Source organism: Miniopterus schreibersii (genome assembly GCF_964146895.1).
Source record: "Miniopterus schreibersii genome assembly, chromosome: 6".
Classification (NCBI taxonomy): domain Eukaryota; kingdom Metazoa; phylum Chordata; class Mammalia; order Chiroptera; family Miniopteridae; genus Miniopterus; species Miniopterus schreibersii.
The window spans coordinates 82,776,588-82,790,760 of record NC_138107.1 but is presented as its reverse complement, the minus strand read 5'-3'; the positions used below and the strand labels follow the sequence as shown (position 1 = coordinate 82,790,760).

General features: G+C 45.7%; 1 protein-coding gene across 5 annotated transcripts in view; it reads left to right on the top strand.

Annotated features, from left to right (window-relative positions):
- SYNE1 (spectrin repeat containing nuclear envelope protein 1) overlaps positions 1-13,447 on the top strand; it is a 357,645-nt gene extending 344,198 nt beyond the window's left edge. For all 5 annotated transcript variants that reach the window (XM_081140676.1, XM_081140675.1, XM_081140674.1 and 2 more), the window contains 5 exons: positions 580-708; positions 2,060-2,272; positions 3,260-3,352; positions 5,167-5,225; positions 12,524-13,447. In XM_081140676.1, coding sequence (XP_080996802.1) covers positions 580-708; positions 2,060-2,272; positions 3,260-3,352; positions 5,167-5,225; positions 12,524-12,764 — 735 coding nt within the window. In that variant the 3' untranslated portion in view covers positions 12,765-13,447. The remainder of the gene's footprint in view (positions 1-579; positions 709-2,059; positions 2,273-3,259; positions 3,353-5,166; positions 5,226-12,523) is intronic.
- The last annotated feature ends 726 nt before the right edge of the window (positions 13,448-14,173 follow it).

Genomic DNA, 14,173 nt, shown 5'->3' with positions numbered 1-14,173 from the left:
GGCCAGGAGTTCAGATTGTATTCTGAGCATGAAGGGAAGCCCTTTCAGGATGGGAAGCCTGCTTCCCAGGTTTATGTGTGCCCCAAGAGTACCTGATCCTTGAAAGCAGGTACCCAAGCTGTTGTTTCAACCCAGCACCCATTCCTAGTACAGTGCATTCCACATAGAAGCTCTTCAGGAACTATACAGTGGATGGATGGATGGATGGATGGATGGATGGATGGATGACATATGGGATTGGATTTAGGCCTTACAAGATGGGAAGATTTGAATGCAGAGAGAAGAGAGGGGGACAAGTTGCTTCCTTCCAAACTATATAATAACCCTAGAAATTTCTCTCATATTTTGTATTATGAACCAGTTTTCCTTATGTCTGGATTTTCTCTCAAGTAACAAATTAGATGTTTTTGGTAAAAATATGAGCTCAGATAATTACAACAGCACAAAAGGAGTTGTGTCTGAGATCTTAAAACTAATGCGTCTTTCCCAGTAGTCGCATTTGTAGAGATTAGAAATGTAATCAGTGAGGGATAGAAAACTGCGTTATTCCAAATGAGTTCATGCTCTGTATCCCCCCAGGATTTTCACGAGATGAGTCACGGCTTGCTTCTCATGCTGGAGAACATCGACAGAAGAAAGGATGAAATGGTTCCCATCGATGCTCACCTCGCAGCGGAGGTTCTTCAGGACCATCACAAGCAGCTCACGGTAAGATGTGTGAGCTCCGGCAGCCTCTCGTTGTTCTTAGCAGCCACCCCTTGTATTTGCAGAAAAAGAATGTAGGTGGTTATATTTTTTTACCTTTTAAGTTACAGTCTCTAAGTTAATTTTACTTTACTTCTTATGGTTTCCAGTTTTCGTAACATGAACATGCATAGAATATGACATTGACTAGCTTTAGAATCTGGTTCTAAAGTCATGGCTCAGTTGTAGAAATCCTAGCTGCTTTAACCTAATTAACTCGTTTTTATTAAAGCAGGTCTTTGGTGAATTACGCTTATTTTTAATTTAAACTGTGTTTGCTACCTATACTGTGTCCCAAAAGTATATCAGGTGGTTTATAATAGAAGGACATTATTACAACTGTTAAAATAGAGAGCATTAAAGGCTTCTTAAGAGGAATGAAGTGAACCAAATTCAACATTAACCTTAACATCCATTTTTCTGAAAGTTAAGACAAAAAGGGAAATGTGATGAGTTCACTTATTTTTGTTATCTGACAAAAAGAAAGCATATCAGCTCTCAAGGAGTGAGAAACTTTTTCTAGCACTAAATTCAAAAGGAAACTTGCAGGATTTCTGTGTAGATTATCATACAAAGAACTGTGGACAATATAATGTACAGTGTACTTAAGTGACTTTATAGGCGATAAAGAAGCAGATTTGCATTCCATTAGGAGAAAATTACTTGAATTTTGTAGCCTCCTGTATTTTTAAAATGTTATTTCTTAACATTTAACACTAACCTAACCAGCAGAATTGGTAGCTTTTAATTCAGTGCCATAAAGGCCTTAGAGTCCGAGAGGAAATAGCTCTGCGACTGCATTTTCACCAGACCTTTGACCTCAGGCTTTAAATTGTCAATGATGAATCACCCACAGATCTTTTTAAAAAATCTTGAGCAGATATCGGAGTGTACCTAGGCATACTTGAGGTTTGCTATCTTTATGGTAACGTTTTATTCTTCAGTTTAAAAGAATGTCTTATGTCTCATTTGCATAATACTTTCTACTTTAAATACTTTAACATATATTTACCAACTTGAGCCTTCTAAGAGTACTTACTGTGGACCAGGCAGGAAATAGTATCATTTTACCAAAGGAGAAAACTCACATCAGAAAGGTTCAGGGTCTTAATTTTGGCCAGAGGCAAGATTAGAGCACAGGTCCCTTCCCTGATTCTCGAATGCCATGGGCAGCTGTCTCCTTCCTTGTGTGAGCACAGCGTTCCAATGCTCAAGTGTAATTGCTAAGCAAGTTAAAGTGATGTCATTCTGTGCTTTAGAGACTTTCTCCAATTATCAGAAATTCTTAGGAAAATATCTCTTATCATATACCTAGCAAATAAGGCATGAGCTACTGGAATCCCAACTCAGAGTGGCCTCACTGCAAGACATGTCTGGCCAGCTGTTGGTGAATGCTGAGGGCACAGACTGTTTAGAAGCCAAAGAAAAAGTCCATGTGATTGGAAATCGGCTCAAACTGCTCTTGAAGGAGGTCAGCCGTCACATCAAGGAGCTGGAGAAGTTATTGGACATGTCAAGCAGTCAGCAGGTGAGCTCTAAGCACGTGGCATTGTGTAGCATCTCTTACAGGGCACCAAGAAGGCACCGTCGTTACCCGTTTTAGAAAGTCGTTGAAGGTGGTGCTTGTCAGAGTGCCCACTCTCTGTCACAGGCCCTGTAAGCCCAGTCTCAAAACAAGAAAGGGACTCATAGACTTTTATAATAGAACACTGCTTTTGATTCTGTTGCATCCAAGAGACCACCTGTAATTGTTCCTGCTAACCGTATGCCATCACTATGGTGGCATTCTATTTTACCCTGTTTAAGAGGCCACGTGTTTTCCGTAGCATAGCTAGGATAAATCACAACCGGACATTATGTACGATTCAACCTAGAAGTTGCATTCTCCTGACATGATCAGCAGTCGGTTCATGGAAAATGCCCTCTGCTCAGTTATTTTGCTTTTTCCCTGCAACCTGCTGCATCGCGGTGGTAGTGTTCGCTTGGGGAAGTGGATTTGCGGCACAGAGATGCTTGGAAAAACGTCATTCAGTTGTGAAACACTATTATGAGCCCACAAACACTCTGCCTTCCTTTAAGAATGTCAAGGAACAATCTACTGCAAGCCACAGCTGCTGGAAACAGCACGGTTTCTCTGATGCTAAAAGGCTCCTGGGTGACTCTCATTTCTAACTCAGACGAATTGGTGTCTCTCTGGCCTGAGCTGCCCGCAGCTCTAAGGCACATCCCTTCGCCTCCACCGCTTCGACTCCCTCACAGCCCCATCACTGAGAAATAATAAAGCTACGAGCGACACAGTGATAGCGCGCCTGTCGCTGTATTTTCCAAAAAGGGCAAACAGCCAGGAAACCCCAATACACTCGAAGAATTAGGTTCCATCTTCTTTCCCCCAAGGACTGAATGGCTTGACCTTTACGGGGGACAGGTGGGGATGCGGTGGGAAATACATTGTATGTTGCAGAGCCATCGTGGCTCTGGGACGCGGAGTCGTCAAAAGAATCTATTTCCTACCTAGGATTTGTCTTCCTGGTCGTCTGCTGACGAACTGGACACCTCGGGATCTGTGAGTCCTGCGTCGGGAACAAGCACCCCAAACAGACAGAGAACGGTAACTTTCCACTGGTCGTTGGCCCGTGGGAGGGGACACTAGGGCGAGACAGTATCTGTACCTACCAGGGTCTGCAGGCTCTCCCCCCACAAAGCAGGAGTCCCCGTGCAGAAGAGGTGGTCACACAGCGACAGAGTGAAGCGCTGTTTCCTCCCCTGCCACGTGCCCTCGCCACCCGCGCTCAGGAACGGAAAAGAGCGGTTCTGTTTTTCAAAGGGATCAGGGCTCAACGTGTGGTTGGTTTGCAGGGAGGCAAATTCTTTTTCTTGCTCCCAGGGCCATCTCTAGAATGATGCCCCCTGGTGCCTTTGGTGGCTCTTCCCTTCAGGCCACCACAGCCATCGTCCACCTAAAATATTGGCTCCACTGAAAAGGGTGCCTCAGCCAGAGGTGGACAAAGTGTCCCTGAGGCCATTGAATTTATAAGATAAGTGGAGGATCTGTTGACTCTCAAGCTAAGAAGGTCCTGAGTGGTCCTGAAGGTTTTCAGCAACTGTGCAGCCCCCCAAATGGCCGCAGCTCAAGGTGACTCACCGACAACGCCAGTGGGGGCTGCCTCACTTTCACACAAAAGCAAATCCGGCCCCTGCTACCCTGTATACCTTGATTTCTCTGTGTAATTAGAAGCTTGTTTTTGTTTTGTTATTTTTTTGTCCTGCTTTACGATTATATTCATTTTTATTATCATTCCATTTCCCTTAGTTTTTAGAAGTATTGATTTCATTTGTGATTTTTTTTGTGTGATAAACACTTAAGTTCTATGCTGATAAATGTTATGACCTTTTTTTTAGGATTGTTGTTTTACTACATTCACTAGTTTCCTATAGATGCTAGTTTAAGAATGTGAAGGAATACTGGCTTTTCTATTCAAATTTTAGCCTTTATTTAACTTGAGTATCTAACTTGTTGGGTCTTCATCACTCTATAAGGAACAATTTCATATTACCATTGTTATTATTTTTTATCTATGAAGAATTTTAGTATTGTTTTGGTTTTCTAGAATATAGGAAAAAAATGTGGTGAGGCACAGGATAGTGAACTTTATTTTTATTTTTCTTAAATATTTTTATCGATTTTTAGAGAGAGGAAGGGAGAGAGAGAGCAGAACATCAATCGGCTGCCTCCTGCACACCTGGTTCTGGAGATCGAGCCTGCAACTCAGGCATGTGCCCTGATCGGGAATTGAACCAGCAACCTTCTGGTGTATGGGACGCTACCCAACCAATTGAGCCACAGTGGGCCAGGGTTGAACTTTATTTATTTTAAAATATATTTTTATTGATTTTTAGAGAGAGAGAAAGGGAGAGAGGTAGAAACATGGCTGTGAGAGCAGAACATCAATCGGCTGCCTCCCACATGCCCCCTACTGGGGATCGAGCCCACAACCCGGGCATGTGCCCTGACTGGGAACCAAACCGGTGGTGACCTTTTTGGTGCACAGAACAACGCCCAGCCAACTGAGCCACACTGGCCAGGGCCGAACTTTATTTTTATTGTGAGTAAATATACAGAAATAGTTGGCTAGCATGCAGTCGCTTTAGTTTCTACCATGAAAAGTGGGGAGAAATATACCCACTGTGGTGCGGACTTCCAAACCACAATGTATGTCCCTTCGATGACTAATAACATAGTTGTGAATTTATTTCACTTTTCTCTGCAAAAGAAAAGCCAGTTTCCTTAATCATGGGTACTGATCATCTCGTTCGATTTATTTTGCCTTTGCCGCATGTTTAGTTTAATTTTCATCAGTAGCTTGTCTTTATTTGCCTGGACTGAACATTCTTCTTTCTTTACCCCCTGTTCATTGCAAACAGCCACGAGGCAAATGTAGTCTCTCACAGCCTGGACCCTCTGTCAGCAGCCCACATAGCAGGTACCTTATCCTCATGGTCTCCACACTGTTCTAGAGCCGCACGAGGAGGATTGCCCATGGTTCCGGTAGGCCTGTCTTGGGTGTGCCTGAGGTAGCTGAGGAATTTATTAGGATAAATTGGGAGAGACTTTTCTCAGTGCAAAGCGCCAGCGGATCCCCGAGCGTGAGCTCTGTGGCCCGCCCGCATTTGGATCCACGCTGCGAGGCCATCGGGTGCCTCTCACCCGCGCTCCGTGTGCTCCTCGGGTTTCGTACGTCCGATGCCATAGCTGCTGTTCGAGCCGTGGCAGACTTTCATAGCCCTCTCTACTTCTAGGTTTTACAGTAAGACAGGTAATCGATCAGTGAATTATTTTACCATTCCCGGAACCCACAGATCTGAATAAAATCTACTAACACCCCCAGCTTTTTATTTTATGTTCATGTTTTATCCAGATTGTGGGTTTGGGAGTCTCCAAATTGCAGGTCCGAGTTGGGTACTATTACAGTCTCTAAGCGCCTTCTCCCTCCTGCTGTCCCTGAGTCCCTCTCTGGCCGGCACTCGGTCACTCCCCGCTGACCCTCGGTGGCTCTCCCTCCGGGCTGAAGGCGGGCTTGAGCCGAGAGCCTCGCCGCCGCTCCGTGCTTCACACCCGCTCCCCACGGTCCATTTCTGCAGTTAGCGGTGCTTTGCCTGCTTTGTTGCTGGTGTGGTGTCTGTGCTCCCCGCCCTCTCACTAATCAGTACCTGCTTCCCACAACAGCCGTCCAAACACGAAAACACTGTCCTCGGATCTGACTTTCCATTCCTGCCCCAAGCATTTCACTGTTAGAGTAGTTTGCCCCCCTGGAAACTTATCACCACTGAGCTGGGATCACAGCTCAGGAAGCAGGGTGGGGGGTGAAGTGGATGACCCTAGACAACCCCTGAGTAATAGTCATGGTTTTCCAGCTCTGTGCCGAGGAGACTGGCTGTTTCCTTCGGTCGTTCCCACTCGGGTGAAGTGATACGGGATGTATTTTGATGTGCTTTCTGGGTTTAACCCTCCCTTTACTATGTTTTTTCATTTTTTTATTTCCTTTTGGTTTGGTTTGAGACAATTTTGGGTGGGTTTTTGGTCCATACAAAATATCAATAATGAAATATGAATGAAGATGTTGATAGGCTTCTGCAGGACTCTGATGATGGACTCTGATTTTTTTTTAGGCCCCTACAAGAAAAAACAATTGTGCTATAGACAGATCATTGTTTTATATGGTCCATCTTCCCCACTTAAATTGCCAATGTGCCGTGAGCATATAGCTATGGGGTATCTCCACAGCTTTCCTTTTAGGGTGCCAGAGACCAATTCTTCAGTAGCCATGGAAGGTGGCAAAGAAAAGCGGGAAAGCTCTTATTTATTATGCAGCACCAATAGCAGCTACCTGTGGGCTTCCAAATATTGCATCAATCTAGCCCCCCAGTTATTCCAAGAAGCCGCCAGGGTTTTCTGAAAATGTCAAAGTCATGGTTTCTTAAGGCAGCAAGTGCTACAACGCGTCTCCTAGCAGGGCTTTGCGGCTGGGACAGCCACATTCTCGCGGTGACACCCACAAGGCACCTTTCAGCTCTGCTCTGCCTGGCTCTGTTTATTAACATCTTTCTGAGCATACAGCACAAGGTTCACTTTGCTACTCAGAGGGCCTGGAATTCGAACGATCTTTGCCTAAATGGCAAACTTCATCAAACACCTTGCCAGACAGGTTGCGGTTGAACATTCTTGAACTTCTTAGCTCCTTGGCACCTCTGTTTGGGGTGCGCCCAACCCTGACATTGAAATGCCGAGTCTGCTGGGAAAGAATTAACTTCACCCGCAGTCCAGGCCATCTCGGTGTTCCCTTCCACCGAGACTTGAGAGCACCTTGTGTTTGATCTTGCACTGGTCCAGCAGATTTGAAAGGTTATTGCAGAAGCACAAACAGTTTAGAGTCTTGACCCCAGCAGTCTACAGTGGGAAAATGTTAGACATGTCTTCTTCCGAGAGAGGAGAGAGGCTGAGGTGGAAGAAACCGGTTGTTAGTTTGAAGGGAGAGGTTCCTATATTCTTTTGGTTGTTTAAAGTCAGATATTAATAATATCAGTTGCTTGCTTGCTGTGTATTTCAGTTTAATTTTATGGTCACTGTTCTATATCTTGCATAATTTTCTAAGCCTACATATGGGTTGATGCTACTGTGTTTAGGCCCTCAGCCTACAAAATTAATACAGTTGGTTCCTGCCATTGCCATGCAATGTGCCAGAATGAAGAGATTCCCTAAATCAATTACCAGAAGCATCCCTTAAAATTATAAACATTTGAAAGACATCTGTGAATACAATTATAACTATCCTTTATTTTTTTAGATTAAATACATTTAGGAAGTGTGCTTTTGAAGCAACGTTTATGGTGGTCCACCTAGTACTTTTCTTCCACTTTTGAGTTGAAATTATCTAACCTGATCTCCAGAAGTTCTTCAAAACTCTACTGCCGATCAGTTGAAACTGACAAATGGGGACATTTTACTGATTTCCCGCAGGGCAAAGGAATAATTTCTCGGTAGTCTGGATGGAGTGAATTGATGACTTCATTCCAAAGCCTAGAATTGTGAAATGCAAAATTTCCCAGGGCACCTTTGGTCTCTGGCACCTTCCACACAGAGAACTAAGACCGAGTGAGATGTGGCAAATAACTGGCTGAAACACCGAAAGGGAGGAAAACACACCTCGTTTTAAAATGCTCAATGGGGCCAAATGTTATGAAGCCAGCACAGTGGGTTTTTGCATGTACAACAGGGCTTCACTGAAAACACTATTCAGTTTCTTCTGAAAAATTGTTTGTAAAAAGTCTTTTCCTCCAGACTCCAGCCTGGGGATCTACTTTTCAAAGCATTCAAACAGCCTCAGCTAAAGCAGTGTTGCCTGTAGGGCAGGCCCCCAGCAGGGCCGAGCACAGCTATAGGCCACGGCTCCCATTTGCTCCCTCTATAGTATTTGATGCATGCGGCCCCAGTGTTTCCCCGAGAACTGTCGGGCCCTTCCAGAAACTGAGCACATCTTTGAAAGCGCTCCTAGGAAAGGAGGAACGGCTCCCGGGAAGAAAGGTTAACCCCAGCCGACCCCAGAGGGTGTGAGTCAGCACCCCTTGCTTTCATAGTACAAATAATAATGCGCTGGTGTGTATTTAGCACTAACGTTTTCTAAGCACCATGCAAAGTGTGATGTATCTGTTACCTCATTTAACCCTCACACCACCCCCGTGACATGGCGAAAGCCCCAGTTCTACAGACAAGGACACAGAGGGTGAGAGGCGTGAAGATTTCGGTTTGCACCCAGGCCTGCCTCCTCCGGGCGGGTTCTCACTCATTAGCCGCTCCCATCTAGGGCTCGGCTCCCACAGGCTGCCTGGATGGCTTAGGACTAGGCAGGATGCTCCTTTTGGAACAAGAGGCGGCTGACATCTTAAACAGACTCGGTACGTGTGTCTTCTAAACCATGTATCCAGGGAGCAAAGACCCTGCACACAAGAGTAGGCAACAAGATCATAGGCTCTCTAGATAACCCCTCGCAGTAAATGCCTATTACTATTCTCCAGGGTCAGCTGACAAGTAACAGAATGAATTGCGAGCTGCTTTTGTGTGTGAATGATGCGTGCACAAAATTAACCCGTTTTATTTCCCTTCATTGGGCGGCATTTTTGAGATGCGTCGGACTCCCCCTGCACGCTGGCGGGGCTCCCCTCGTCCCTTGGTCATGCTTGCCTTGGTGTGGCGTGTTGTGGTGAATGACATCCTCCCCTACCATCCTCTGTCCACGACTGTATGTGTTTTGGGGAAAAAGAGGAAGCAACTCCTGCTCAAATTTACCCAGAAATTTGAATGAGTGAGGGGAGTGAGAAAAATAATAAAATAAGTATTTACTTATGAGAATAAGCATGTTTTTGAATTACCTGGACTATCTCCATTGATTAATATCCTTGAGTAAGTCCACGCATTGAATTTTTGCTTTCTGCACACAATCTCAGCTGGCATCTGTTGATGCATTAAGGCCACTGGAGAGCGATGAGTGATTAGTGTCTTTGTTCTTCCCCATGTCTAATTTCCCAAGACTCTTGAAACAGGGCTGATTTTAGGTCAGTAGATAAAGATTGAAAGTATCCTTTTACCCTGGTATCATTAACCTGCTGGTACTAGAAGCTTTGAAACTTTGGGCATGTTGAAACCCTGGTTATTGCCCCAAGGGGGTGGCAGTTTCTCAGGAGGTAAACTGGGCATTTCCAAGAGCAGCCAACTGCGTGGAGCTCAGCAGGGATTGCGTGTTCTCTCCGTCCCTCTCGCAGCCCATCCCTTCGTAGGAAGGCATTCTTCAACATTAGCTGGCACGTGGTAATTAAAGTTTAGTGAGGAATGCTCTGATGCTGTTAAATGTGCCATGTCCTGCGACAGACGCTGTAATCTGTGAGCCCATATTGAAAAGATGGTGAGCTTTCCAGTTCTCGGGAGTGAACTTGTCAATGTGCACCCTGTGTTTTGATCTTGATCTTTGGCTTAATTGCTCAGAGAAGCTAATAATTGACAAGCAGGGGCTATTCAGCTCTCTCAGTCAGAGCGTCTTGTCCGCTGTATGCATAAATCTACCCATCACTAAAGCCCTTACGTGTCTCCTAAAGAAAAGAAGTCAGAAATCTCCCTTGTTTTATTTAAATGTTGAATAGTGAGGAAACCTGGAGCTCTCTTTTGTGCTTGGGTTATAACTCATCCAGTGACAGGTGGGGAGGGTTGTTTGCCAGGGCACATTGTAAGAGAAAGGGAAAGGTATCTTGAAGAAAAATTCAACCCAGAGTTCACGGGCAACTATTCCATCCTTCTTAAGACACTTGAAGGCAAACCATTGAATCATGAACTGTCAGAGCCAAAAAGATTTTAGGTTATTAATGCATCCTTCCCTGCAAATGAGAAAACTGAAGGCCCGAACCAGATTCTGTTGCTTGGCCAAGATTGTGCAACTGTCTGAAAACAAAATGCCCTCCTGTCTATGTACTAACTTGATGAGCCGTGTAATACTGTGAGGCCATATGATCAGAGGCATTTATTTTCAGCGTGAAGAATCCACTCACTTCCAGACATTTTAGGATACAAATATTTTTTTCTCTTATACATGTAAGATACCTGTGACATAATATAACCTGGATGACCTTCATTAACATCACCAAACATAAAATGTTTCAGGGAGTATGGTAGGCAGGGACTTTGGAAGCCTGAGTTCCTGCTAGATGCCTTCCTTTAATTGTGGGATTTGGGGCAGGTCACTTACCCTCTCTAGAGAGTCCAGATTCTTAGAGTTAAAATCCCAGGGTTGAAATCTTAATCCTGCCACTTGCAAGCTGTAAGTCACCAGTTACACCCCCTCCCTGAGCCTCTTTATGTCGTCATCTATAGATTGAGGATAACAAACACACTGAGGACTATTCTGGGGGTTACGTGAAAGAACCCAAGATACATGCTTAGTACGTCGCCTGGTAATTACAAAAATAAATGTCAACAATCCTTAGCGACTTAGCTACAAAATTAGGAGATGAGTTATATACTCTCTACATGAATAATTTAAAATTAGAAAACTCAATAATTTCCTATTTTACCCTTCCATTAATAGGTATGTGGCACGTTTCTTTTATTCTATACTGTATTTCACAAAATATACAAATTTCCTGTTCGGCTCACTAGGAATAACTCCTTGGTCTTAGCATAAGGGCAGTTAATCAATTTGACCACTAGATGGTGATTGAACTCTTGTGGCCTCTCAGTTGGCAGACTATTTAGGGTGACTAATTAGTAGAAGACGTAAAATGTATAAAACAGGGAACTTTCAGGTTAGAAGACCGCCTAGTCTAACGTATAGGGGGTAAGAGGTCGGCACTTAGGGGTACAGTGAGTTGGTCAGCGTTACACAGTGTTAGTTGTAGTCTTCAGAAAAGAAACACAGTCCCAATTTAGACCCATGACTTGTTGGTTTTTTCATTACATGTGCTAAAAACACAGTGGGGTACATGCTGCCTCGCGGGCTTGCAGAGAACCAGTCTCTCTGTCTCCCATATTTCTTTGATGGCTTCATAAGAGAGTTTTGAGTAGTCCAGCTGGAAACGTAGTGTTTTCTTGGGAGAAAAGCATACAGAGTAACCCAGTTTTCACACCTTCATGTTTCTCCAGCGGCCATATCCTGTGATATCACTACCATTGCTACCATCAGGGAATTTGTACCAGGTGTGGGGGAACGTGTCCCGTCAGTACACCTCTCCTGTGATACTGGGTGTGATGTGTGTGTGTGCATGTGTGCGTGTACAAAATGCCTTCTTGGAAATAACATTTCCTTTTCCATCTTTTCCACGAGTAACCAAACAGAACATTAAAGGATGCCCACACAGAAAAAAACGGTGGCACCCCACCCAGAACCTACTTCCATATTCAGTATATTACAGGCAGTCCTTCCTATGAAATCTGAAATTCATACTTAATCTCGAATGCACAGTTTAGTAGAAAGGAAGATACAAAGGTAGGCAGGAAAACAGAACTTTGAGTAGAAGGACCCTACAAGATGACAGTCTGTCGTCCTCAGAAAAATTGTGTGTGTCTCCCAAAGTCACAGCTAATAAAAACAGGATCAGCCTAGACTGTGAGTCATCCAACAGCAGCTTCCGTACACGGACTCCAGGCCATCCCTGTTCGTACGGCGTCAGAACCCGCTAATGTCAGGGCCAGTGCTGACTCAGTGCAAGATGAAACCAGGGTCCACTCTCAGATTAATTGAGCTTTATGGGTCTGTGCAAAACAACTGGGGCTGTTCTCCTTGCTGCCTGGAGTTTGGCACATCCAGGAGGACTAGACCGGATGCTTCATATGATTCTGACAGCAACTAATTTTGGCTAATAGTGCTCCTGGAAGTCTTAACCCCAAAATGTACTGCAACTTAATTATCCTGGATCAACTTAATTTATGCTGGTAGAATGTGTATAGAGCAATTACCTTTGTTGATGGAAAATGTTTCACCAAATTAAGGGATGGAATTTGAACTCAATTAGTTACCTTTAGTTGACTGACCAAATGTTAATTTTCCATCAGTATGGTTTCCAAGCAACTCTTCATTTGGTGGTGGGGCGATGACCTGGGCACACCGCAGAAGCGGGCAGCTAATCGCCAGGCTGGGTTGTGTTTGGCATGGTCCCTTAGCTTCCAGGAAGGTGAGGGCTGAAAGCAGCAGCCGCCCGGCGTTTGAGATATCTGAGTTGTTTATGCCGATTCCTCTCTCAGGTCCACAAGAGGTGGCTCCGATTCCTCCCCTTCTGAGCCTCGGCCCGCCCGGCGGGGCCGCTCTTTCCTGCACCGAGTGCTCCGGGCGGCCCTCCCGCTTCAGCTGCTCCTGCTGCTCCTCGTGGGGCTCGCCTGCCTGGTACCCATGTCGGAGCAGGACTACAGCTGCGCCCTCTCCAACAACTTCGCCCGCTCATTCCACCCCATGCTCAGATACACCAACGGGCCGCCGCCGCTCTGAACCAGGCGGCCGCCGCCTGCAGCGCGCTGGGCTGGCAGCGAGGATGGCTCGGCCCACAGCGTCCCGGGCTAGCGAACGGAGGGCCCGGGTGGGGCGGCTGCAGCCCGTGTGTCCGGATCATGGCTTCGGAGGCGGATAGACCACGGCAGGGAGAGCAAAGGCAGAAGGTCTGGAAGAAGCATTGTTTGAAACCCTGAGCCTCGGTACTAAAGAGATGCAGAGCCTCCGGGCCCCTGGGCGCCTGGCCTCCGGCCCGCTCGGTGCACACCCGGGACGCAGGGCGCCGTCGGGCCCTTTACCACCGTGCGCCCCCTTCGCTGAGCGCCACAGCTCAGTGCCACGCTGGCACCGAGCAGCCTCCCAACCAGGCAGTGCTGGAGGTTCGGGAACCTTGTAACATACAGTTTTTCAGAGTCACGTGGCAGCTTTCCTTTCACTTTGTTTTTCTTTGGGGCATGATGTTCTAAGCTTTGCTTTAGAAGCACAAGCTGTAAATCTAAAAGGCACTTTTTTTAAAAGTCTAAAGAAAAACTGGATGTAATAAAATCATGGAAGGATTTATGTGAAAAAAAGTTGAATGTTATAGTAAAAAAAAAAAAAAAGATATTTATGTATGTACAGTTTGCTAAAGCCAAGTTTTGTTTGTATTGATTTCATTGCATTTATTATAGATACTATAAAGTATTTTGTCTGTGCTTTTTTTTTTTCTGCCCTGAAGAAATGACTCTCAATTTTCCTGTGGAGCAGAGTGCAGCCTAAATGATCTTTTTTGCAGAATGAATGAAACTGAAACCTAAGTGTGCGTTAGAGACTGAGGGTGATTGGAGGTTACGCGTATTTAGACGTGGAGAACTCTGGGTGATTCCTTTGTCCCGCCTCCTCCCACGGCCAGTCGTGTCACCTCAACTCCTGTGTCTCAACAGCTTTCTTCCTCTCCTTTCCTTGGGGTCCCCTTTGCACACCTGGAGGAGCCCCCTGACCTCCGGCCGAGGCCCCTTCTCCGCCTCACCCCGAGAGCACACAGCCGCCAGGAACTTCCTTCCAGCGCTCACGTTCCGCTCCTTCCTTTGCTCCCAATCCTTCTATTGCTTTTCATTGTCTATCAGGAGATAAATCATTTTATCTGTCGTTCAGGTCCCCGTACAGTAAGGTGTGTGGACTTGCCAGCTGGTGGCCCTGGTGGAATTCTTGGTGCTCATGGCATTTCGATCCATTATGTGGTAATCGGAGGAGAAGGGCTTGTATGACACCCGGGCTTCAGGCTTCCCTGGGAAATGGGAGGCTCTGGGCCCTGGGCACGCGTTCCTGATGGACAGTAATTGCTGGAGCAAAGCGGCTGCTGCTCCTTGAGTGTAGGAAGAGACGGTGGTTATATTTCCAGTTACATCCTGTCAGCCTCGCTCATGCAT